The 27751-nt window shown below is 44.3% G+C and overlaps 1 protein-coding gene across 1 annotated transcript in view; it reads left to right on the top strand.

Moving 5' to 3' along the window:
* LOC139342095 (latent-transforming growth factor beta-binding protein 2-like) overlaps positions 1 to 27751 on the top strand; it is an 80915-nt gene that overhangs the window by 21403 nt on the left and 31761 nt on the right. The window contains exons 4-9 of the mRNA XM_070978998.1: positions 8920 to 9185; positions 10181 to 10402; positions 13391 to 13597; positions 15001 to 15284; positions 16483 to 16585; positions 24752 to 24826. Of these exons, the coding sequence (XP_070835099.1) occupies positions 8920 to 9185; positions 10181 to 10402; positions 13391 to 13597; positions 15001 to 15284; positions 16483 to 16585; positions 24752 to 24826 (1157 nt within the window). The remainder of the gene's footprint in view (positions 1 to 8919; positions 9186 to 10180; positions 10403 to 13390; positions 13598 to 15000; positions 15285 to 16482; positions 16586 to 24751; positions 24827 to 27751) is intronic.

Here is a 27751-nt window from a genome sequence, read left to right as displayed (position 1 = left end):
CAGGCTCCTAAAGGCAAAGCATTTTCTTATTTTACATAGCAAATGATGATAGAAAATGAACCAGGACTGATCCAGCATATGCTTTAGATTTTATAATACGTGTGTCTAAATCTACTGTAGATTTTTGAATTAACACACAATGATATTGACCGGCCAGGGCAGGAAGAGTTGCTGTGTTTCTTTCTACAAACACAGAGCCAAACGAGTCCCATGAGTGTTTGGCTTCCTGCTGGGCCAGAGGGAACAAAGGACCATAGAGAACTCAGCATTCAGCTTGGGACAGATATGTCTTTCACTCTCTCCATCCCAACTCTCCAAAGCCCCATCCGAAACACACTCTCTGAGCCGCAGTGCCAGCGGTCTCGGCGTCCGCAGCCAAATCCTTCTCATCAAGTGCGCCTGTACAGATGCAGCTGTCGGAGGGACAAATACTGTACAGTAGTTACAGGAAGAGGGATGCCTATCCCAGAATGCACTTCAGCCTCCAGCTCCGGAGCTGAGGCAGATGAAGACAGCATCAATCAGGCTCATCTTCTAGATACTGGCCATGGTGTTGACAGCATGAATAAGCAGTATGGCTGTGCATGGAACCACTTAATCCAGTCAGATGTCAGGATGAAGAGTTCCAGTGTGGCTGAGTGGTGGAGAAGACCACCAAACACACACACACACCCAACATACTCAAGTCCCACACATGAATGTCTTCTTTCATATCCAGACATCAAAACTCAGCTTTGTTCTGGCCTTCTTCAAGTATTTTCTACATGAACCTCTGCTAAAGTTTTTATTGCTTCTTAAACTGATGTTACAGGCCTGTTCAAGACTTCCCTCAATGCCTTACTGCCTTATTGTCTGACATATGACACTGACCAGCATCGGCATGGCCTCAGTCAGCACTTTGTAATGGCTCTTCCTGCTGACCTGTCTTGTGGCATTTTAGTAAGTGAATGATCAGAGCAGCTACAATAAACTAGAGAGTATTGAATAGCCTCTCTGCTCACCATGTCTCCAAGCATTTTGATTCTGGTCCCCAAACCACAGTAACCACACTGCTTTCTGGATTCCTTAGAGCTTGAAAACCCCATTTTAAGAATGCTGATGTGAAAATGGGCATATTGGCTCTGCTACTGACCCCCTGGAGATAAAAAAAGCAACTGTTTATTTCACAGCTTTTGGCCTGTGATTGAATAGATGGCAGTAGTCGTCTGTTTTGATCACAGAGTGTCTGAAAACCTCAATGAGTGTGACTTTACAGAAAATCTATTTTCATGCAGGCAGTGGGGGAAGTTATACCTATGAAATTAAGTGGAACTTCATTGCTTCATTTGTCTATGTAGACCTTTGGCTGATCCAAATAATAGTCTGTGCTAAATAAATTTCTCAAGAACCTTTGCTGCTTTCAATTCTGCTCTAGGCCCAGTTGTTGCTCTAATATAAGCCTCATCCCCCGGGGCAAGAAAAAGAAAGCTTTCTGAATCAATCCAACCCCACTGTAATTCATTTCACCCAGGCTCTGGCTGCTACTAGCGGGATTCCTGGAAGGCCGTCCAGACAGAGAGAACATGATTTAATCCAGCCTCTGTGGCTGGTGCGATAAGCCCTCAGACACACCCAGATTTTCACAAGGGGAAATATTCTGCCAGGACCCACAATTATCCAAGTCATAATGACAAGAGATGTTATCAAAGAGAGACTGGACCTTAATTGCTCACTGATGTTTGGCCTTATGCGGCCACGTTTTTGAGAAGAACTTGTCCTTGTTTCAGGGGAAAGGAGCTTATCGTTAAAGCGCTGCACATGTTTTTGTGACTAGGTGCTTTCCTGTTATTCCTGGTTTATTGTATGGGACACGTCGGACTACTGGCAATGTCAGAGGACATTTCCATTGAGCATTCATTTAAAATTCCATCATTTCGTGTTCATTTTGTGTATTCAGATGCTTCACTGAGCACTAGGAGTTGCCATTACCTGTTTGTTATTTATGAAACCAAGAATAAATTCTGCCGTTGTACGCCCAGATTTTTTGCATTTCATTGTCAGCCTTATAGTAACTACGACCTCTCCATGGGCTAACCATAGTTTGGTTTGATCACACTGAATATTCTGCAATAAGGCTCATATATTGTGAGTGTCTACTTGCACCCAGGTGAGAACAGTCACCCAGCAGCTATTCAGCTATTTACACCTGTCACCAGGTAATGTAGTATAAAGAATGACCAAGTCTGTAAAGGGAGGAGGTTGTGGTGGATAAATTTCTCAAACGCAGGACTTTCACTTATTAGGCTGGGGTTTGAATCCGATGTGAAACCAAAAGCCAATGTTTACTTGTTCTTTTTTATATACTTATCATTTTCAGTTTTCAGTAATTTGATCAGGTTTGGGCACCAAAAACTAAACATTTTTGGAAATACACTTATTTGCTTTCTTGTCGAGAGTTAAATGAGAAGACTGATACCACTCTCGTACGTGGTTTAAATTTCTCTAATCTGTAAAAAAACAAAGTTTAAAAATGTCAGTTGACTGTTTGACAAAAGGTTACTGTGTTCGCTGGACTATTTGGCTGAAGTCACAGCTCCAGGCCAAGAAATAGTCCAGCACATAATCACCCATAAAACCACAATTTGTCACTTTTACTCTAGTTTTTATGCGGATTAAACAAACAAGATATATCATGTTAATTAGTGAGTTTTATAGATCCTGGTTGACAGATTTTTTTTTTAACCTTTGAAAAGAGCCAGGCTAGCTGTTTCCCCCATTTCCAGTCTTTATTCTGAGCCAAGATATCTGCCTACTGCCTGTAGCTTCATATTTACCATACCATGAGAGTGCTAGCAATCTTCTCATTTAACTCTCAACACCAAAGAGAAAGAGTGTTTTTTCCGAAATGTCGGTCTATTCCTTCAAAATAGCTGCAGCTTTTTCCAGTGAGTTTTAACGATGCATTAAGAAGTTCACGTGCAAGTTTTAGGATTATCTTGCAAAACAAGCTGTGAGAAAAGCCAGTGGACGTTAAAGCATTTACTACCAGGGATTAAACATTCACAAAAAGCTGTAATTTAGGGTAAGACTTTAATGTGACAGAGGCTGGTGTCGAGTTATTTTTGAATTTCCAAGGAACACAAACTTTACTGCCATGCCATTGCATGACCATGTTGCTATGAGGAACACACAACAACAGTGCGATGAAAATGCCCTTGGGGTTGGATATTATATTTATTGGTGCATGCTAAGGTTCAAACCTCAGGATTTTATTGAAAGAAACACACAGGGACCTCAGCAGTGAATGATGAATGGATGAGGGCGTTCTGCATAAAGCCTGAGGAATGATATGTATGACCACAGTGGGATTTGACCACTGGTGGTGCAGATGATTCGGTGCACTGACTGAGTGGGTAAGAGAGGATTAATTCTTTTTCATCCCGCAGAGACTTCTTTCACCTCCTAAAATACACCAAGGCTGTTAAGACACACCAAATTCTGAATTAAACTTTTCCCCTCTTTGCCTGTGGGCCCTGAGAACGTGATCAAACATGGGAAAACAAACCTATCCTCTCAAAGTAGAAAAAAGATAGATTTGAAATATCCAATTAGTCATTAATTTCTTATCAAATATCAGATAGAAAAGCTAACATTTTGCTAAATCAAATTCTGAGGCAAATAAGTCATGCTTGGAGCAGGACTCCAAATCAACCTGCGATTGGTATCTTGCTAATCTGGAATGTTTTCTCTTTTCATAGCGACATCATAGTTAATGTCTTGGACGTCACAGAGATTCATAACACTGTTGGCCTTTGAATAGCAAAACATGAACAAGAGTCAAGTGTGTGTGTCTTTGCTAATGTTCTTGAATAACACCCCCTGGGACCAGTTTCAACAGTCTGCACTCTCCTTCCATGTCTGCAAGCTTTAGCCCGTGAAATGTAGAACACCATCTGTTGCTGAGCTTGTTGCTGAAAAACATCTCTCTCTCGACATCCTCAAATTTGAAATCGAGAGCAGAATCTCTGTCTGTTTTGAGGTGTTAACGGTGGTCTCCTTTGATAAGTGTTTTGGGAAAGTCATTGAGCTGCATGGCTGCAAACCATATCTTTTAACTGTTGCTTTGCTGCTCGGTAGGGAGCTCTTTGCTTTGGAATAGGGCCAATATGCTTTGTTGCATCCAAAAACTGTTTGTTCCCCTCACACAGTGCTCCTTATAGCTCGCAGTCCTCCCCAAAAGTGCATGTTGCAAATATGGTCATAAATCTTCTCATCCTTTGTTGCCAGCAGTGTTTGCAGTACAAGGTTTTCATTGTTTCAGCTGCTGTTTGGACAATTTTTTCGGTTTCTGCTGTTCCCTCCAGTTAGACTGATGATCTGCGTATCCCAGCACAGAGTTGGAGATGAACAATAGTCTTTAACGCTTTCCCTGAATGGGATGAATGTGTGTAGACTTTGATTTACACTTTGTCTTTGATGACCGTCATTTACTTTCCCATTTACCAAGTAGCCTTCAAATTGCCCTAATTATGTGCAGTTCTTATGTAATAAGGGTTTTTTGGCTGACGCTCCGTGTTGGAACGAAGTAAATGGAACCATTAAACATTTTGTTTAAATAAAAAGAATAATGACTCGGTTTTCCTCAGCAGGATAGAACAACTCTTGTGTTGATTGGTCGTAAACCTGCCGATGGTTCCAGAGGTTTGCCACTCGTCACTCTAGAGGTCATTAACAGTCCAACACAGAGAGACCTGTGACAGAACAATGAGCTATCAGGTTGTGCGGTGTGACCCAGTCCGGGATGCTCATGCCAAACACTTCTGCCTGCTGTCAGACTGTCTTGTTTAGACAGCCTGCTCAAAGCCAAATGGCTCCATCCAACAACCAGGCAAGCTCTTCATATCAGTCTATTTTCTGCATTAGCTGCCATAAGCCAACAATCCAAGCCATTAGATGTGGGTTTGGACTTTGGTATTCTCAAACAAATCAAAATGAAAAACGAGCTTTGCCAAGGTAGACTTGTGCTGAGCCTCAAGAGCCTCAAGAGCTGGTGAAAAACCATTTAATATCACAATCCTTTACCTCCTTCCAACCTATTTGCCATCCTAAGCCCCAAAAAACTACCTTCTCTGCCTTAAATAGAGTAGATGTAACTGACAAATGTCCTGTATTTCATATGGAGATTTATAGAGAGAGAAAATACTGAAAGCACCTCAGCCTGAAATGTTAGTGAATGAATCTGCTGTGGCCCATAGGTTACTGTGCAGTGCTTCACATAAACACTTTTCTGGCCTCGTCATGCAGACTGGGCTACAGAGATGGTTTAAGATGTAAACAATAGGCCTATTCCTGAGGATCTGGGTCACTGCGTGCATGTGAGTGTGTGAGTGTTTGGGGTGAACAGGATCAGCAGATAAATCCAGAATTTCCCTGTATATCTAAGAGGAAGAGTAGTGTTTCCAAGCCCCCTCAATGGAGGGTTCCTGGCACTTAAAGCCACCTAACTGAATTCCTCACCTAACTGAATTTCTCAACGTAACCCTCCCCCTCCCTCCCAGTGAACTTTCTTCAGAACTTGAAAGTACACCAAGCATTGTGCTTTGCAGTGTAATTCATCAGGATCCATGAACAACATGGTTTATGTACAGCATCAGCAGAAACAGCAGAAGACATCAGAGGGTTTGCAGCCTTTTTGACCTTCCTCCAGTTCTCGGTCCTGGCTTGTCTTTCCACAGTTCTTGACTGTGTGCTGTTTGTGCTCTAAAACTGCCTCCTCTCCAACTGATCTGGGTCAAGAGGCGCAGCTGGAACTGCCATTCATGCTGCCTGTCATACCTTCATGAGAGCTAATATTCACATGTCGTAATACAGAGATAAGTTCAAACATACGTAGCAACTAAGTGCCAAGTTATAATTTTGCAATGCATTGGAAGCCTTACAGTTGTTTCATGCACTGTGTGCATTCTTGGCCATAATTGTGATTTGTAATTTCCTCAAATTGATGAGGTTCACTTTGAATTGCTTTCCGTACATAAAAAATGAATGATGATGATGAGTGAAAGTGAACAGCGCCAATAGCTTTATGTCTTTATTGGAGGCGTCCTTTGCTATCAGATGTAAACTGATGCTTTGATCAAGTGTTTGGACTGAGATTTATTGTTGTATATGAACTGATTGTTTATCTTTGGATGTAATTATTGAGCAAATGTTCTGAGCGTGAAATAATAAATGTCATGTACTAAACCCAGTCAAGCCTGACACTTTATGCAAGTAATCAGAGTAAATAAATGATACAACTTAATTTGGCCTCATGATTTCAACATCACGTGTCTATAACGCTTTTTATTTGTCCATTGCTAATTTATGTAATTACAGAAATTGCTCATTTTTGGAAGTTCTCTCCTGCACTTTTATTCTTAGAGTTAGAGCTGATGACTGATGCCAATGTAGCGTCTGTGTGTCAAGTATAGAGCTCGAGCCAGGTGGCAGTTAGCTTTGATTGGCATATAGACTGGAGGCAGGCTTAGCTTTAGCTGGAGTTAAAATGCTGCATGCATTTCTTGGTGATCATCAGCTTGGCACAGTCATTTCTCAGCTTCTTGTCATAGTGAATTCGCAGGAGAACTAGTGCTGTAATGTTAGCCTGAAACTCAACACAGCTGGGCCCGTTAAACTGTTATTTGTCAAGAAGCAGGTTAGTTTCTCTGAAACCTCAAATTGTTGTCTTTATATCTCTGTTAGCTAGTTCTGATCTGAGTGTATTTTTCAAGGTGTATTTTTTAACCTTTGACAGAGCTAGGCTAGTGGTTTCCAGACTTTATGCTAAGCTAAGAGTGGTATTTGTTGTCTTCACCGGCTAATGCTTCTGGCTAACTGGGTCTTGCCTATGCTGGTCAGAGCAATTTTACCTGAACCAAAACAGTAAAGTTGCAGGCTGTAAAAAACAAATGAGCCAATGAACTCATTTCTGCATGTTTAACATCTACTCATTCAGCAGCTCTCTTATCAGCACCATCAGGACTTTAATTAAAACTGTATGGCCATCATTTGATACCCAAAACATATTTTCTGTCTGTTCTGTCTGTTAAAACCATGTTCCACGTAATCTTGGCAGAGGTCTTCAAAATTGCTTTCAAGTCATCCAGAACAAGACGGGGGAATGGTTCCTCCTCGGATCGCCTTGAAGTTCCTAATGATGACATCAAACACTCAGAGCAAGTCGTGCTTGCCCTTGCCACCCCCTGATCTGCAGGCAGAGAGGGCAGTGATGAGCTCATGCTGAGAGGAAGTCACTTTGCCATTGACAGTGAGAGAGACAGAAAGAGCAACATCTGGCTGAGCCTAGGAAGTCAGGCAGGATGCTTCAGGCCAGGTGTCACCGTTAGTGATGGAAAAACCCAGTCAGAATTTGGCGTGCATGGTGTAGCTGGGTTTAGCCACCTCCTGTAAGTCCTCACCACCTTGACACCGACACCTCCTGTTTCCCTGTGTCACATCCTATCCCCAGGCCCGCCCTGGAGATTCAGGATCTGGGTCAGCAGCTGTCATCTGTACATATGGCCTGTCATCTTTTGAAAAGATGACGTGAGAAATCATTATCAAATGTTTGTCTCCCTTCTCCCCTTCTCATTTAGTGTCCTGTTCCCCTTGGCAGCAGGAATGTGGTTTGTACTCTGTGAATAAAGAGACATGTATAGGCTTGCGCTATATCAAGCACAGCTGGGAGAGGGTGTGTGTGTGTGTGTTTGTATGCAAGCGTGTATTCATTTCTGTGTAGCAAGCACCCGTGTGTTTATTTGCCCGGTTATCGTTGTGTGTCTGTGGGTCGACAAAGCTGGTTCAGTGTGTAAATACGTGGTGTGTGGCTAAAAACCACATGTAATAAATGTTAATGCGTGGTTTATATTCTCATTTGAGGTTTGATTACAGCCTCAATTACCTTACAGACCACAGGTGTGCTCTGTAGAGCTGTTCCTCTGATCTACCCGCCATGGTCCGTCTTTGTCTTGCTCTGCTGACTGTCTGTCAGGGTAGATCAGTGGAATCCAGATGTTTTTTTTGCAGGTCTGAATCACAGCACTCCCAAGCCTTCTGAGACCACTGGAGCCAAGGTAGTCCGTCTGCCTGTCTGTCTGAGAGGCACGCGCCTCCCCCAGGTCGCTCACATGAGCTCAGCTTCCAGGTCGTGCAACACAGACTCAGCAATTGACCCAAATCAAATGCTCACCGGTAAAAACTGTGGCCCTCGCAGCCCTGCTTGAGCTTTGTTCTTCGACCCCAGGTTTAATACTTCCTCCAGCCCAGTTTAACACTCAGGATGTTTCTCCCTGGTTGGCCACAGTCAGACAGAATAGGGAGTTCATAATCTAGTCAAGCAGACACAATGGGTGATGGAAAGGTTTTGTAGTCCTGATGGAAAGATCTAATGTGTTTAATCACACACTTCTCTCTGAGGCAAACAGACCAGCCACACACAGACACTCACACACACAAAAAACTGGAGTGAGTCCTGTGAGTCTCAATCCCTTTGGTTGCCTGATATTTCATTTTTTGCTAATCAGTGATGAAAAATCTTCTCTTGCAAAACTCCTTTAATGTCGAACAGAATCTCTCAGTAATTAGTGAGGTACAGCAGATGTTTGTTTTGAAACCCTATGTGCTTAAAGAATGTTATGGTATTATTAATTTGGTTAAAACAAAATTATTTTCAAATCAATGTGTCTCATCTATAAAATCAATTAAGCAAAGCTATGACCTAAGACAGCGTGTTTTGCTCTGAGGAATATTATTTTCTGTTGCACACACTGACCACGCTTAAATGGATTTCACGGTGATGCACATACGTTGCTGATGGGTGTATCATAGAGAGTTTATATATGTGTGTGTGACATTAGCCTTTGAGGTCATATGTTTATGGTCTTGTGATGATGTGATTGACAGGACCCAAGTGAGACGGGGACCCCCTGACTCCTCCCCTCAGCAGACTGGGACCTCCCGTACTGTGAAACGTTATCCATCATCCTCTGGGCCTATTACCTCCAACGCTATACCCAATGGCAATGGCTATGCTAACAGCCATGGCAATGAGCACAGGAACTGGCACGGACACAGGAATGGACACAGCAACGTGCACTCGTTTAACACTCACAGGCCTGCAGGTGACAGCCAGCTCCAGGGACAGTTCAACAATGCATTATTACCAGCAGGTAAGAACAAAAAGCTAAGCCTGTCTATCGCACACTGTGAAATGGATGTCAGAAAACTTGGAGCTGTTGCCACTTAACATGCATATTTACCATTTCCACTCTCCCTAGCCACGTCAAAACAAACACACAGCACTCTGGCTCAATTCACAGAGGCTACAGTACATACATACACATCCTGTGGTGTCATCGTTAAATGGAACATTAGCCACAAGAAAAAAGTTGGCAGCTTCCCAGGTTGAACTTCCCTTCTACCACTGTCCACCCACCCCACCCCCTCTGTGGTCTGCATCGCCAGACAGACAGACGTTTGATATCAAAGATGTGTACAGTGTGTGATCATTTGTATGTGTGCTCTGCTGGTCCACAATCTGCCGGGGAGGAGTATGAGCAGCGTGTGTGTGTGTGTTCTTGTGTGTTTGCACAGTTACATGCTTTGATATCTTTGGGAATCTGCGCTGTCACCTCTCTGACATGACAGGCTCTGAACCCTGGCGCCTCTACCCACAACAAGAAGAAATGTGATCTTGTCTTTCCTAATTTTTATTTTCCCTTCACTACTTCATCCCCCTCTGATCCACTATCCAGCATACACAGCTGTCCGCTGTTCAAGCTTTTCTTGTTTTTTAGCCCTGCACCAGAGCAACGGCTTTTGAACAGCTTCCCACCATTACACAACGTTCACTTGCACTCACGCTCTCTTTGTCTCCTTCACACATACACACATCCAAAACACCTTCTCCTAGAGATAAAGGGCTTGGATTTCAGCCCGATACCTAATAGTATTCTCTCCCTCATTTGCTGGCCTGTGGCACATCGCTCATTCAGCTGCAGCGTGCCACTGGCCAGCCGTCAGCACACACCCCGCACACTTATAAACCTCCCTTTGCCCAGATGGGGAGTGTGTCACATTGCGGCTAACGGAGGAAGGATGCAGCTCGTCTCCAGCCTGCCTCTGCTGCTGCTCCCTCTCATCCAGGTGTCTGTGTGTTTTCCAGGGGCCAATCTCACCTCCAACCTGGACCGCATCAAAATCGTCTTCACACCTATGCTGTGCCGCAGGGTGTGCAGTGGCGGGCGCTGCTACAACAGCTGCGAGAAGGGAGACATCACCACAGTTTACAGTGAGACCTCGCAGCAGCAGCAGCAGCAGCAGCAGCAGCAGCAGCAGCAGCAGCAGCAGCAGCAGCAGCAGCCAAAGAACCAGGGCTTCCGACTCTGTGAGTGTCGACTCTGGGCCCTCTGATTATCATTAACCCTTCTCTTTCCTGTCTGCTTCCTCTTGTCACTTGTCTACTCTCACTGCCTCCCTTGCTTACATTTTGATTCTCACACACCTCCCCTGTGTCTATATCCGACTCTCTCATTCGGTTTTTTATGGGGTGCGCTTGACAAAATGTGCTCCCAGTAGCATGCTGTCTGTTCTGAATACCAATCTTGGAGAGGAGGCAGAGTTGTGGAGATGAAAGCTGAGAGCTATGCTAAAAACTCTCACTGTCACAGAGAAAGAGAGGCAGGGAAAGCAGGAGAGATGGGGGTAGACCAGATTAAAAGCGGGCTCTGTAAAAGGGGGCTAATCTCCCCTTGCACACACACATACACATACACACACACGTGGAGCTGGTGGTCCCACGCTCCCAACACTTAGCCCCATCTCTTTGCGGTTTACACCTCGCGGTTGGCCCCGCCGTTAACCATTTAACGTGCTCCCTGGGAGAGCAGGAATGAATGAAAGAGGAGAGGGAGAGGCAGAAAGAGAGAAAGAGAGAAAGAGTAGCAGCATGAACAGGATTTTATAGGGATTACATTAAACCTTCCATTTATCCAGGGGGCTTTGCTCCAAATTCACACAGGAGTGTCCATGGGAAGGGAGGGGGCGGTCAATGCCAAGGGGAGGGTCGTACCCCTGCATGTTTCTTAGTTTTCTCATCAGTTTTAAGGGTCCAGCTAAGGCTCAGACTAATTACTACTTGTGGATTACAGAGTGCACATACCGCACACATACACATGCAGCTCCTCTCCAGTCACAACTCGCATGCATACAAACTCAAACAGTCATACGAACATGCAGCTCACACGTAGGTACAAAAGGCTCTTTAGGAGGACTTAGCTGACTTATGAATATATAAACAGGTTGATGTTGCAGATTTATGTGCCCATTAATGGGGTTTGGAGCACGGAGGAGATAGTCCAAACACTTCATCGTCCTGGCAGAGGCCACGCACAAGATTACATTCCTGGCACCTCCGCTTCTTCCTGAGCAGTGGTGTGTTTTTATGCCCCATTTTCAATTTTCTAGACGTCTCCCTTCATTATGTAGAAGCATGTGTTGTAAAGAGTGTTAAAAAGAGATTGCTTTCCATTTAGCCTTGCATCCTGTTATTGCTTGGGTGTGCGTGTTCATCAAGGAATGTCAAGTGGACAGCAAACAGTTATGTCATGCTGTTGTTATGTTCCTTACATGGTGCAGTAAAATCTGCCTGGATAATTACAACAGGCTCCCTTGATACGCACCCTGTGTACGACACTTACTTAAAGCCTGATATTAGAGTGGGTAGAAGTCCTTTTTATTGAGTGAGAAGTGTGTGTGTGTGTGTGTGTGTGTGTGTGTGTGTGTGTGTGTGTGTGTGTGTGTGTGTGTGTGTGTGTGTGTGTGTGTGTGTGTGTTTGTGTGTGTGTGTGTGTGTGTGTGTGTGTGTTTGGTTGTTCGAGGTTGTTAAATGGACAGACAGATAGGCAGACAGGGAGCGTGGTGTGCAGTCGACAGTAGGTTGTTGTCTAAGAATAGTTCCTGCCCCATGCTGGGGTGGGACCGGCCTGACGCAAACCAGTGCAGACCTGCATCCCACAAGGATTTAATAGCCTCCTTGAGCTGATAATTTAACCAGCATGTCTAATCACACGAGTGTGTGTGGACACCAACCCTGGACCTCTGTCTGTCTTTCCTCATCAGTCTTCTCGTATTGTTTATTCCCTCTCTCTCTTTTCTGTTTTCAACCTTTTCTATTCACATTCTCCTCTCCTAATCCCTTTCATTCCGTATCTGTTGCTCTTCTATTCTTATTCCACCCCTCCCTCTTCTACCTCCTCCAGACTCACTGTTGTTAATGCTCTGTGACAGGGAGCTCATTCCCTACATGCCATCGAGACTGTCCAGCGTCTCCCTGCTCCCTGTTTTCTCCCTTTCAGTGTGTTACAGTTTGTCTCGATGAGGAGAGGGGATGCAGCTCCCAGCATGTTTCCATCACTAGCGTCCTCTTTCATCTCGCAGTATGTTGGCCATCTGTATCTCCAACTGCCTTGTAAAGCAGTCTTCATAGTTGTGGTGTGTGGTACTGCCGGGCCTGAAAAGTGCAATGCTTCACTTTTTCATCCTTTGTGTCCCAAAATGGTTCTTCACGGTCAGATAGATTATTTTCATTTGATAGTCTTTGATGTTTTGAGTTAGGTGAGGTCAGGTCAGAGTGAGTCTGTATGCGAGCCAGCCCAGGTATGTAGGGCTCTGGGCTGGCACCCATCCCTTATGCCAAAAGATAAGACCAATGAAAAGGTTGTGAAAGCAGTACTGTCAAACACCATCTGGCCAGTACCGGCCTTTCCTCTCTTTCTCTCCCCATGCTAAATTGCAAACTATAAATCAAACTGTAGCACGTTTTGGGATTCAGTTTACTTACATGGTTAAGAGCCAGTTGCCCTCCTTTGAAGATTTGATAGTTTAGGAAATTCTTGGTTTCTCTTCAGCTGCCAGCCAAGTAAGTATCCACACAGATATTCATGCACTTGTTATTTTCTGTGTATTATTACAGGATGAATCATCACTCATCACTCCACACAGGAGTTTGTATTTACTGATGTGAGGCACAACGTGCCAGTGAAGGAGGTGCAACACGAGACAGTGCCGCGGCTCTGCCCTCGGGACAAAGTTGAAACTTTCTAAACGTCATGTGGAATGAGGTGTCTGGTAGAGTCAAAGTAGAGAGCAGCGTGACCATTGCTAACCATTTGCAAACAAAGCCTATCCACATGAAGCCTCAGCACATGCCCTTCCTATTAGGACTGCTCCTTCTGTTTTTCATTACCGGATTCATCTGTATGAGGATGCATAAATCTGTGCAATTAAATGTAGTGTGTTGTTTAAGCTAACAAACCCCTTCATCCTTTTTTATTGACCTCTGACCCCTGTGTTTCTCCTCTCTTCCTCTCTGCAGTCTTCTGTCAGATACCCTGCCTTAACGGAGGCCGATGCATCGGCAGGGACCTGTGCTGGTGTCCATCTAACTCAACAGGGAAGTTTTGCCATCTGCCTGCCCCGCCTCCTGCCAGACCCACTCCTCATGGTCACAAGGATGCCAGCCGCCAGGGACCCAAATCTCCCTCTCACTCCATGTACACTCTCCCGCTCTCCAATCAGCAAGGTATTTCCCCAACTCTGTCTGTGAGACAGCAAAATTCATGAAATATGTGGCCCACGAAATATAAGCATATGGCCTGTTGGCAAACTACTGTAGCTGGAGTGCTAGCCATTATCATGCTAGCACCTGTCAGTCTTAATATCCTTTTTCTCTGCGCTGTTGTGTTTACTACCCCCCTGATATTTTGTTCTGGGGATTGTACATATTGAAGAGAGAAACATAAGTTCTCAAATACTGTCAGTTAGCATGTCAACAACTGTCTGCAAACAGTTCCCCTTTTGTAGAATAGTTTCTACTCTATTAGAGGGTTTGAAGGGGATGGTACAACGCAACTAACTCACACATCCCATTTTAAATTCTTTGGCTCTTCCCTCCCCCAATTCCACAATTCCTCTGAAATTAATTTTGCTTTTTTAAATGTTGGTGTGGTGGGGCCACCACAATAGCCCACTCCTTGATTTTGAACACTGTTTACCATGTAGTGCTCTGCCTTTGCTGGCAGTGAAGGCCAGGCTCTATTTTCAGCAGATTAAGTAATGGATGAGTCAGTGGAAGTCCTCATTTTGTTCACACAATGCTGTTTTTATCAAACAGGAGTGGATATTAGAAACAGAGCACGGCAACATCATGACTTTATAAGAAAGAATAGAAAAGAGAGCGGTCTGTTCACTCTCCTTCTCGATCAACCTTGCGTCTGACTCAGCATCTAGAAGCAGAAGCTTTGTTTTAGATAATTTATAATCCAATCAGAAATCTTCCACCCTCCTCCATTTTGAAGTAAATTGCATGAATAATGGTAATTAAATGGCACCAGTTCAATGTCTGTATTGTCATGTAACACCAAAGAAATTATCTTTCCTCCCTGTACACTTTATATATGCACAGAGGCAGTTTCATATCCAGGCATCTCGATAAGGTCGACTTCTTCTACTTGGACTCTCCTTGCCGTCTGTCTGTGAGACAATGATTTATGAGAGTGGGTCAGGATTCTGGGAAAAAACCCTGGCACTCCCTGAAGATAGATGCTTCCCCTCTGTCAGAAGGACAAAAGAGCTCATTCTCCACATTGCAACATCTTCTCAGCTCCTCAACAAATCTGTTTTTGGTCTTTAAGATGATTTGATTTAAACCAGAGAATCCAAAACTCTTTGTGTTGTTGTTGTGTAGTATCTTAATAATGTCTTCTCTGCCGGGAATTCCCCTTGTAGACCTCGTAACTGTGATGAAGCAAGCTTAAGTGTGTGGTGAACAAGTGTGTGCAGGATGTTCGCCGACAGCTCACAAACTGCAGTATCTATAGCTTTTAGCCCTTGGCTCAGGTTGCTTCCACTTTCATTATTCAAAATTTTAAAAAACGATAAACTATCCACCATACTCTATGAACATGTGGATGCCTCCTCCTCCAGTGTCTCTCCACCCATCCTTGGTGAACGTCCACATTCAGCACCCTCCAGAGGCCGAAGTCCACATCCACCAAGTAGCTCGGGTCCAGCCTGGGCAGAGACCTGCCACCACGGAGGGGGCTCATTCAGTCCAGCAACGCTCGCAGCCTGGCAATGGGCATGAATCCACCACTGAGCATAGCAGCAGGCACCCACACACCAATGGGAATGGTTATAGCCACGGCAGACCGCACCACCATCAGAACGGACATGTGGGAAGATGCTTTCAGGAAACAGTTGATGGACAGGTATTGTGTTAAGTCATTAAAACACACCATGTACGCTGTCAGCACTAGTTGACTGAAGCCATCTGGTGTATCCCATCCCATCGTAGGTGTTGAAACCACTGAGAGATGTTATTTTACCACAGATACCATTAAGTTCCCATCCCACCACCTTCTCTGATGCCCGCTGTCTCAAACAGGATGCGAGCCTGTGGCTATGATTTATGTCATGTCCAGAATGTATGTTCTCTGACCATGCTGGTCATCTCATGTTCTACCAGTTCCCCCAACACTGGCATGTTATGAGCACATCCAGAGGACAAAGGTTAAGCTTGAAATTTAGCCCATGTGCACCTCTGTGGCTCAAATGGGAAGACTTTCATGGTCTGTATGGCACCGTGAATGCAGTCTGGCACGCACTGCAGATTTACAGGACCTTGCATGGGCAGGATAATGTATGGATGTCACAACAGCCATGCATCGTAGGGAAAAGAAGCTAGCAGAGGCAAGTGGCAGTGCGCGAGCTTGGCTAATCTGAGGCATGATAATGCATCTGTTTCCTTGGCTGTGATAAGGCGTTATGTTTGACTCTTAGCCTTTAGGTTTGCAGTTGCAACAGCACAATGATCTGCAGTAGAGCTGTTTTTGCCAGCATTATTCCTTGTTTGTGCTGAGCTGCAACTCCCATTTTCTCTACTCTGGTTTCATAGAGAGCTTGAAATTAAACCTTCCAGTCAGTAATTTTTCAGAACCCTAATAGCACTGCCTCAGAAAAGGAGCGCATAAAAGCTTTATCCTGTAGTTTTCCCTCTTCTCCTGCCAGTATGCCAGTGTGGTGTTCTCCAGAAGAATGTCTTCTCTGTCGCGTCTTTAATTTCATAAATGTCTATTGGCCAAAAATCCAATAAGTAAGATCTGATAGGAATCTCTCTTCATAATTAGCCAAGTGACTTAATGAGGCATGCCAGGAGGTTCATAGCTGTTCTTGAGACTCAGTGTTTATGTCCTCCACCAACTAACTAGTCTCAGATGTGTCTGGTTCACTTTGTCCTTCCCGATAGGTACACACACACACACACTCTGAGATGAACACATGCACAAATCCTGCTCCTGCCAGCATACACACATTATTTTGCACGCAAACAAGCATGCATGCACAAACATGTAACACTCATTCTCAAAACTCATTTCTTAGATTTAACACAGATGTGTGTCATTTTAGTGTGGCAAGCCTCTGCCAGGCCTAACCAAACAGGATGATTGCTGTGGAAGTGTGGGTGCCTCCTGGGGTCTAAACAAGTGCCAAAAGTGTCCAACCAAACCAGGTAAACCCTCCTGACTAAAGCCATTAGATCTGAGCAATTTTTTTGTTCCGCTCTGTTCCATTACATACTTAAATCGAATCTATTCCTAATCCAATCGAATTCTGTTGGTATTATGTTCTGTTGCGTTATTGTTACGTTGATCTCTTGGTGTTCTTACACTCTTATTCACATTGGTTCAAAACAGCAAGATGCAGCTGGGCTCCTCTTACATAGTGCTGCATTTCAAGGTGTTTAGTCAGTGATGCCTGTTATATTCCTTAGCAGCAGTTGTTTATGCTTGGTGGATTTTTACAGCATTTATCACAGGCCTAAAAAATACTGAATTGCCAAGTAGCAGTCTTCACTGGATTCCTCAACTCATCTGAGGTGGCTGTGAGATTTGCCCATGCACCCAGTTGTAAAAAGGAATTTGTCTTTGCTTCCATTAAACCACCCCAGGAAGCAAATGAAAACACATTTAGCCTGAAGATGAGAGCCTGGCAAGAGTGCCACCCACCCTGCAGGCAGATTGAGCCAGCGTGGCCTCGAAAGAGTGAGGAAATGAACTGCTGCAGTTCAGCTGCCTCTCCCAACAAAGCTGCGGTAGGTTTGAGAAACAGCAGCAGGGTGGTGGTACACCAGCAGGCAGAGTGGGTGGTGACACCCTTCACTGTAGGTGGAGGCCCGCTCGGCCTGACAGCCCTGCATGTTATTTTAAGGCCTCTCAAAGCAGCTTTGGTGGCACATGGGGACACTCAGTTTTTTCCTCACACCTTACATACAGTCATATCACTGCCATGCCTGCAGCTGTCAGTTGGCTGTCAAAGTGCTTGAACCATGTTTAATGTCTGACCGGACCTTAATCAGAAGCAGACATCATCCCTCTCTGTCTCCCCCATCTATCATAGATGCTGATCCATTCTTTTCCCTCCCACTTTCTATCTCTCCCAGCATGTCAGATTCCTGCTCTTCCTAAGTCCCCGGCACGATCTCTTTTGGCTCCCAGATGTTTTCCTATGCTCCCTCCTTTGAAGTTTGGGGGAGAAGCCGAGTGAATACTCCATTCGCTCATTTTTGTGGATTTTTTTTGGGGGGGAGCATACTGTAAGCCCAGGTCCCAGGTCACACGCAGGCAGGGAATAGAGAGAATGAAGGAGAGGAAAAACTAAGTCAAAATGAAGTCATGTACTATGTCCCAGAAGTCTTGGAGGGAGCTTTAATAAGAGAAATGCTTTGAATTCCTCTGGAGTGTTATTGTTCTCAGTTTAGACACTTGGCGAGATCTTTCAGCTGCATTCCTCCCCTACTGGCCAAGACGTATGCTTTTTTACGTGTTTGACAGGAATGATATACAACCTGGAGACAACAGCCCCTGAAAAATGATGCTGTTCTTTTCATTTCATAGTGAATGAGCCACTCGTCGACTTGCACTGTGGGGAAAAAGTCATATAGCTTTATAAGAGTCTCCTGTGTCTCTTGTTGAGTATGTGATAATGATGTCATGAAAGCCCAGTTTGTATTTAGGGGTGTAACGCTACCATAGGTCAGTTTATGGCTGGTTACAAAGTGCACTGCTGACTGAGAGCAAGCATTGCTACTTCATTTATTTTATGACATTTATAGATGCCAACATGACCACACTATGACGGCTACAGTTCTGTTGCAGACAGGGTTTTTAGTAATTCTTGCTCTCTGAATTTATTCTGATATTTCTATTATCCTATCGTAGGCCCAGTCCACCTCCACATCACTGTCAGTGTATTTGCATCAGCCTCACTTCATATAGTGAATGGTACAGTGTCAACTGATAATCACCGCAGTGATTCATACAAATAATCTAAACTTATAATATGCTGCAGTCTGTCTCTTTGTGAAGTCTGTGAATGTATATGACATTATATTATTCATTACTCTACACCAAGGACTTTATGTAACTGTTGTGGCAATATGGGAGGATATTATGCATGTGTGTGATGTGTGTGTGTGTGGAGGGCTGACGTTATGGAGGCATGAATGCCAGCGTGTCCCATCTCAGTGGGAGCTGAAGCCTTTAGGAGCCTTTAAAAGTTACATGCTGAGGATTCCTAGGTTGTAATGAGATCCAGATCAAGCAGAGCAGGCTGCAGTGAGCTCCGTCCCTCTGGTTCTGATGATGAGGTGGAGTGAAAACAGCCTGCACTGCAGTTTTAATCTAGTTCAATCTACGTACGGTTGCACCGGTATGAGGTTTTCATGGTGCGATAACCGTCTCGGAAATTATCATGGTTTCATGGTATCACCGAACACAATATTATATTATTATTATTATTGTTATCAGTTACAATGACCCTGATAGGAATGTGTTTTTTCGGTTGAACTAATGCTTCATTTTTTAAGATAACCAGTAGCTTGATGAGTCGAGTCGGTTGGTGAGAGGGGCAGGAGGCAATTTGGTTGCTGGTCCCGTAAGAACTGCATGACAGAAACTGAGAGGAAGTTCATTCCTGAATAGCAAAAAGCCAGCATAGTGTCGTTAGTGCAACTCCAGAGATTACTTAAGGGTCCCTTTCTGTCAATGAAGTAGTTTGATGTTCCATAAGACAACTGAGTGCCGTTTGCTGTGGCCCTAATCTGACCCATACTGTAGTGCTGGCATGACTGTGTAATTGTGCTGGCAGCCCCTCCCTCACTGAGAGTTTCACAGCTAATGGAATTCCACAAGCCGTTTGTCTCTCCATCTGTCATTGCTGGGCAGCTTCCCCCTCTGTGACTCTCCCTGTCTGCGATGCTGGGAGGCTTCCCAGGGAGCCAGATCAGGCTTCCCCAGGGCCCGAAGTAACCACCACGCCCACAGGAGCCTTGGCTTCTTCCTCTAACTCTGCCTCCCTAGGTCATCGAGGTCATTATGATGTCACTGCCCTCGCGCTGTCTTTGCCCGCCCTCTATTCCACCTCTGTCTGTGGGAGTTGTCTGCCTGTTTCACTCCCCCCTCCTCTCTGTGTCTCTCTGTAATGAGGACACTATTCTTCATGAGGTTTAGATCAATAAAGTCAGATGAGGCAAAGAAGGAGGGGGCCCGCAGTGCTCCACGACTTCCAGATCTTCCCACATGAACTCATCCCCCCTAAATCTCCCATCCATTCCTCAGACATTTAATCTGACATCCATCGAGGGGCCAAAGCCCGTGCATATTGCTTTTTATTAGAGCTGATCAAACATGAACACTTGTTAATGACCAACAAAAACCAGAGATGCAAAGACTTTGCCTCAGAAATAGTCGACTCGAGAACAGATGCATTGGAACAGCTCCACAGCAGCTTCTCGTGGTGATTAGATAGAGACGTCACATATCTTTGACAGCATTTGATTCATTGATGTTGACTTAGTGTTATCCCTTCACGACTAGAATTATGGAATCCATTAGCCGGGCAGCAGTGTGGCTAATCAGGACTGAGCAGACCAAACCACTGCGAGGAATAAAACCCAGTTGGAGGCACATGGATATGAAGTTTGTGTTGCATTTCTTAATTGGATACAAGCGAAGTTAAGCACATTTTTATTGGGAAAATACCGTGGCATGCCTTCTTTTGGAACAAGCCCAGGTGGTTAATATACCACAGTGAATTGCAGATTATAGAGGAATGTGGGTCTGTTTTAAATGTGTGTTTGATGCGGGTTGCATTGCCATCAGCATCTTTGAGAAGGGCGTTAAGCAAAATTGTCAAACTACAAACAGAGATGTAAAATGCATACTTTCATGAATAGAAACAATGAAAAGTATGTTTTGAGTGAAGATTTAATGTTGCAGAAGAATAAAATAATCTCTTCAAAGCCTTTTTGTTGCTGCTTTACATGCGCTGTGGCATGGTAGCATTGAAGCAATGTGATACAGATACACAAGTGAGACTGTTAATGATTGTAGCTTGTATGTTGGTTCTGTGTCTATGTTTGTATCAGCAGGAGGATGTTGATATTAGTCCCATGTGTCCTAACTGATTAGCCTTTGCTTCACTACCAGCGATACATTATTTACAGGGCATGTGATATGGACCATGCCAAAATGGCAACTGTGGCGCGTGCCAAGGAGACATTCTGTTTTGACAGCAAATGACTTCCCTTTAAACTGTTTGCTCCAATCAAGCATTGGCTCAAAGGCCAAGAAGAGATGGCTTTGCCATCTTAGAGACTCAAAAGACCTGAAACCCTCCACGGTGATTAAAGAGCTCTCTTTGCTTCTGGTTTTCTCTTTGCGGCACCAGTTTGTCCCATGGCGGCATGTCAGAAAGTAAATTGCTGGAAAGGGTCCTGACGAGGACTTGGCTTTGGATGTGGGTTGTTTTCCTATGAGTGGCCCCCAATGGAGTGGAAAGGAAGTCTCCTGTTCCCGTCCTTTGGATGGCATCAATCCCTCCTCTCTCTTGTCTCCCATGCATCTCTCAGCTTTTCCAGCAAGCTAAGGGGAGAAGTCCAACACTGAGGTTGCCTCCCAGACAGGTCCTTGGGGATGCTGGTGAAGGGCTCTGTGCCCTGTGATTGATGGACCAGACTTCTCGATCGCCTTAGAAGAGCAGCCCCCGGGCAGGGTGGTCTGCAGAGTGATTATACCAAATTAGCAATTAGAGATTGCTGTACAGCTGAAGAACATATAAAGTCTCTCCGTTCTCAGCCTCCTGCCTCCTTCTCTCTTTACTTTCTCTCTTATTTTGCATAAGCTGTCCTTTCATTTGAATACCCTTACCCCTCAATGTTGAAAGGAGACTAAAGGGATTTATTCAGATTTAATTTTAGGCTGCGCCACTAATCAAGAATCTCCAAGGAATTTGAATTACACTTTCAGGTCAGGGAATTCGAGCAAATATTATTGAACAGTTGCCAGTGGAATGCACAACACAATTGAATGGAGACGGACAATAAATTAGTAAGGGGTGACAAAGTCTTTTGTTGAACAGGGCTAAATGGATAGACAACAATTGGAAGTTTCTGTCTGTACCCTCGGTGGATACAGACCAGTCGGGGTCTACAGTCTTTGTAACCAAGGGTGACACTAATGATGCGCAGCTTGAGCTCACTCTTGCAAGCCACTGCCTGTAGAACTCCGCTTTCTACACAAATGACTGTAGAAACTAGCATGAGAACGGACACATCATTAAATCCTCCTCGGATAACGTAATTCTCAGCTTTTTGTACAACAATGAAAATTGCATGGCCAAGTTGTCACTGATTTTTAGTCCTGGTGCTTATCAACTTGAGGTGAATGTTCAGAAAACAAGGCTAAGGCTGATTTGCTGGTACAGCAGCCTCAGAGTCAGACATGAGACTCAACAGCAGCGATTTATCAAACCTCATTCCAAAGTTATAAAAATGCTGAATTAATCAAGCAGCCAAGGCTCTCTGTATCTTCTAATAAATGCATCGCACAGAAGGCCACCAGTATTTTGGTGGGCTGTGGTTAGGGCTGTGGAGTTCAGGCAGCTGGTTTTTAAACATTACTTCAAACAAATTTCCCCCGAGGGAACAATGCAGATCTCTGAACTGTGATAAAAGCATTTTTAGACCCAGGATGCACATGAGGAAAGGTTGAGTACAATCTGCCAAATTGGATCCATTGTGCAAATGAAGTTTTACAAACATATACTGTAAATACGTCTGGTGTGTGTGGAGACATGCCAACTTTACATCACTGCTAATGTCTGTGCAGTGCTTCTTACATAATTAGGTTTTAAAGGTCAAGACTTTGGCAACATCTCATTCTTTTCTCTTGAGCCATTTTAAGACAAGTTGAGTTTTGAAATGAGCTGTCTCTCAGATTCATTTTTAAATTGTTACTGACTGCAGAGGTCCTCACCTCCCTGCTAATAAGCTTTATTGAGACACCCGGACCTCCCCCACTGGGCTTCCCTTGGCATGTGCGCCCTGCTGTCACTCAGGCCAGACTTTCCCTGATCCCATCGCTGCAGGAGGGCGTGCCCACCGCCCTACCACAACAGCTCATTACTCAGAAACTTTGAAAGGGGGATTAGGAGCGTGCGGAGGAAGATGAGGAGGTGGGCAGACAGGAACAGGGGCGTCGCTTTGACACAGTTCCCCCCTTTTCACATTGCCCCCTTCATGCTGACCCACTTCTGCTTTGTCAACCCTCAGGTACATTGACCCTGCCTGGTCCACTGGGTCACAGCGGGACCAAAACATAACTCAGCTTCCAGGACTGCGTTCCCAGAAAGCCTCTATGTGGCACACATTCCAGTCACTCCTGGGAAAATGACACAAACTTATGACTGATTGCTGGGTTTTGCATTGATGCTAGATGTTTACAGGATGGCTGTATTGGTATTCCGTACGCATTGAAGGATGATAAAGTCTTGTTTTCTTGCCACAGGGTTTGAACCTCAGTCCACAGAGTACCTAATTTGTTCCACTTACCCACAAATGAATGCTTGTGGGGATTCGTTGTATGTGTTACATATTGCTTCTAATGTCTGGAGGCATAGGTGGCTGAAGAGGACAGATTGGCTTCAGAGATGCGATCTTGTCTGGTCCTGCTTGCCCACAGTCAGACATCCAGATCACCATTTAGATCAGACCAGAGTCTCCTTTTCAATCGCTCACAGGTTTCCTGCAGCTTTGGTCATAAACACAGTGAAACTTTTCTCCCTTTCCCAGAACGCTCTGCCAGGGGAAGAGATGTGTTTTCTTTGTGGCAAGGCTATAACTGTAGTTTCTTGCATGCGTCACCTCTGTGTTCAACCCTTCGTCACTGTGGCAGCAAGTTCAAAGCAATGTTGTACTTTGGTAAACTCGTATTTTTTCTGGCCATCGTGTGAATCCAAAGATTTTCATCACTGTCATTTCTGCTTTCTCTGAGCCTGAAATCTTGGATACTATTTCCCTCTGCATTTACTCTCACTGAATGGTGATGCAAGTCAAAAGGAATGTAAAGGTGTGTGTCAATCAAGGTCTGTTTCATGTTTTGAAAAAGTTAAATGCCCATTCATGTCATGAATTTTAAAAGTCTGCATGATCTGAGACATAACAAACTTTGTTGTACATACACCACCAAATATTTTTTGGAAATCTTGGCAAAAACGAAATTTTTCCAGTTCATTTGGGTGCCTAAAGTGAAAAACAGAATCGTGGCTATCATGATTAGCAAAGTTCTACCTTCATTGCTGTAAGCTGCCTGATTTATGACTGTAATGTGAGTAGACTGTAACAGTGAGAAACAGTTCTGTCATTCTAATAAGCACGTCATTATTCATAGAGCTTTCCTCACCCAAACACACATTTTTCCCTCCAAAATCAGAAGTTAGATCATCTCCTTTCAACATGATATGAAGCTAAATTTTTCATCCCAGTTTATGTCATGGAAAGATCTGCTGCTAATAATCAGCCTGCCTCTGTTTAGAAACCTATAGAACCTTGTAGACACCAGTTCTTTCTCTCAGTCAAACACAAACAGAGATTGGCTTTTTCCCATATGATGGCCACTTTGACCTCCCTGTGCATTTAATGTAGCAAGCAGGGGCTTCGCTGGGTGCCGAATGAGTAATGACATAATGTTTTCAAGCCTCTGTCACTATTACCGCACTGGGGCGTTAACAGACACACCGTGTTATTTACTGCAGGACTTCTGTGAACTTCTAATGTGCACACCTGAAGCACACACCACATGATTTTTATTGCTTTGCCAAAACAAGCAAAAAGAAAAAAGGCTTGGGGCAGTCTCCTTCCTCTAAGTTGTACATTAATCGTCATTCCTGGTGTTGTTAAAGTATTTGTCTTTTGTTTAAGTAGATTCGCACTGTGGTTGATGATTAAGGTCAGGGCTGTCACGTAGGTTTCCTCAACATATTTATGATGTAAGCACTTCCTTGGTCTGTCCCAAGGGGTTGAGGAGAGTTATAGGTAATATGATTATAAATGACGTCGAGTGTTATCGTTACATTCTGCTGGATGGCAGTGCTGTCTTATAAATGTGCTTGATGGGGATCCATTTCCATACACTCACTCTAGAGTCCCACGAGGCCCAGCTGTGGGTCCCCTCATTCTTCCCCTTGCCAAGATGCTCACATCTGTAAGTTATATGGTCCCCTCCTAAAGCTGCGCTCCTCTCCTCCCTCTGCGATGAATGCAATGCTTTGTGACAGAGAGGCACGGTGCTGTAAGATCATTGCACTCTTCTAAAGCTGTGCTTCCTCTTTCTGTTTGCAGCATACGCAGTGATTGCAAACGGACAAGTGGAATGTCCCAAAGGTTTCAAAAGATTGAATGTCACACACTGTCAAGGTAAGCCATAAGAAAGCTAAATATGTTGAAGAATGTGTTGAGTATTTCCTGAATGTTATCACATGAATCAACCCCCTGCATATTTTATTAGGTAGCTTACCCATAATAAAAGTATATTAAATATAATGCCATAGATGAAAGCTTAGTGGCCCTGTGTTTCCATGCTAACAGGACCCCTGGGCACCTCTAAAGTATTCCTTGCTGTACGTATGGCCTCTATGGGAACCAGGTCATGACTACAATTAGCCTCGGTCCGGGGTTAGAGTTCAGCAGCCAATAAGCACCTGGGGCTGCTGTTTTAATTGGTCTTTGTGGTTCTGAGTGGAGACTGGTACAGCAGGCTGTGATTATGGTAAATGTGGCTCTCTTGGAAGGGAGCTTTAGTTGCAGACCTGTTTGTTGCTCAGCCCTCCTAAACTGCCAGCTCACCCAGCCATCTGTATGTAAAAACAAACTTAGGTCGCTCTTGAACATACACTGTATTTTCCTCTATTGCAGCATTTCAGAGGTGTTTTGTTGTCGTTTAGTTGTCAGCTGGAATTCAGTTCAGTAACCACCCACAGTGTCAACTCTGTAGATGGTCTTCCCCTCGAGGCTTGGGGTTATTTATATTTGTTGGTGGTATTAGTATACATCACCAGAATTAATAGGAACGAACAAATAAACTTAGGCTGAAAGAGGCAGGAAAAATGCACTGCTTAATCTGTGAACAATGCAACTGATGCTGACACTTTTAATAACAATATGTGGCCTTTCTGACAGCCTACTTGAGCTGTGTCAATGACTTGATTAATGGTGTCATAATCCAAAGGGCAATGCTCACTGAAGCCTATTAAGTGCAACAACATAACGGTCCAATGGACAGCTTTGACTACATCTCTAACAGGCCTCTTCCACTGGTTCAGCAAGTTCAACATGTTTTCTGATCTGCACATTACAGGCCTATTGATATTTTCAGGTAACGATTGAGCTGGGAAACATATTTTAATAAAACAGAGACCTGTGGACAAGAACGCACTTATTTTCCAATAGTGTGTCAACTAGCCAACAGCTGTGGAAATGTATCTTTCTATTATTCATACTTTTCATTTCTGATTGTTTCAAGATGTTCTTCCTTTTCACTTGCTCATTTGTGGAGTTCCAAAAAAGCAAAGCTGACAGTTACCCACAATATTTACTGGAGCGCTTTAAAGAATGTGTCCCGTTCAGCTGCTCCAGTCCCAAAAATTATTTCTAATTTCAGTCTTGCAGGAACTGCCAACGAATCCAAAACTCGCCTTTTCTGGGATTTTGTCATCATTATCAAGATGGTGTCCCAGCTTGCCAAACTGGAGCTCCTAGTCTGAGCTGTTTGCAGGGTGTTTTATTGGAACAGAGCAGAGCTTGACTCATATTCGTTAACAGGCATGATTTACCACTCTTCCTTTGTACACTGACCGCAAAGGGTCAATGACGACCACGCTACGATGCGATAAGATGCCCTACACTGCTCTCTGACTTCAGAGACATTTCCTTATCTTCAGAGGCTGCTTCTCAGAAACTAGGTCAGCTCAATTGTGCTTGTTAGATGAAAGGCGCACATGGATGCATGTGCAGTCTCTGTTGTGGGTGGTAAACTGGTGCCGGGAGCAGGTCATATTACTCATACAGCACTTCAAAGAAGAGATGATGGAAGTCTTGCATAACTCTCTTTTGACATTTTGGATCAACCTAATAAAAGCTATACACAATTTTGACGTTTGACATTCATCATATTGCACACTGCCTGGATCAACAGGTTGATACTTCGATACATTAGGTTATACAGTTGGAATTTGTCTCTGAGAACATACTTCTCCCACTGATAGCTGCTTTGGCTGTATTTTGAACGTGTTCATTCCCTCTATTCACACTTTCTAAATGGATGCATTTTTGGCCCCATAACTTATGTCTGGTTTGAGACTTCCAAAGTAGTCATAAGGTACTCCCTTTGGCCATAACAGCCAATACGTATTATGAGAGTAACGTTGCCAGTTTCCTTTACAGTGTCCATAAATATTTCTGCTGGTGTTTATTTGAATCTTGGTTTTTCCAGAAGGTAACAATGGGCAAGGTCAAGTAAGGTTGCAGCACACTGGCGGATGGAGAGTTTGGACACTTTTTGGATGCCTTGCGATCATCAATACGAATCATCCATCCATTATCTATACCGCCTATCCCTTTCGGGGTTGCGGGGGGCTGGAGCCTATCCCAGCTACAATGGGCGAGAGGCGGGGTACACCCTGAACCGGTCGCCAGCCGATTGCAGGGCCACATGCAAAGACAGACAAACATTCACACTCACACCTACGGACAATTTTAGAGTCATCAATTAACCTAATGAGCATGTTTTTGGTCTGTGGGAGGAAGCCGGAGTACCCGGAGAGAACCCACGCATGCACGGGAAGAACATGCAAACTTCACACAGAGAGGCCCCGCCTGACCCGGGGATCGAACCGGCAACCTTCTTGCTGTGAGGCACCCGCACTACCTGCTGCGCCACCGTGCAGCCCCAATACGAATCATCAGACTATAAAAACAGTCGTGATAAAAGGGACACTTGTGAGTTCCTCCAAGGACTATTTGTCACTGAGAGCAGCCAAGCATAGATTCAAAATAGATGTCGAGATTAGTGCTGGTCATGACAGGTTGTCGTGGAAGTCAGTTTCAATCTCGATCAACCCACCAGCAGACTGTAACAATAGCACTAATCTGGGACTCAACCGAACCATGGATTAAAGACCCCATGTGATGAAGACTGAGCCCAACGCTGACCTGAACTCTGACCAGATAGCATGCTGCTTAAACTAAAACCAAGTCCCCACAGTACCTGTGTACAGAATATTGTTGTTCCTAGCTCTTTAGAGCGTGAATATCAACACAGGCAGACATGACATCTGTGGTCTG

The sequence above is a fragment of the Chaetodon trifascialis genome, chromosome 14 (assembly GCF_039877785.1).
Source record: "Chaetodon trifascialis isolate fChaTrf1 chromosome 14, fChaTrf1.hap1, whole genome shotgun sequence".
Taxonomy (NCBI): Eukaryota; Metazoa; Chordata; class Actinopteri; order Chaetodontiformes; family Chaetodontidae; genus Chaetodon; species Chaetodon trifascialis.
The sequence above is the reverse complement of the archived record's forward strand: the minus strand, read 5'-3'. Positions and strand labels throughout refer to the sequence as shown.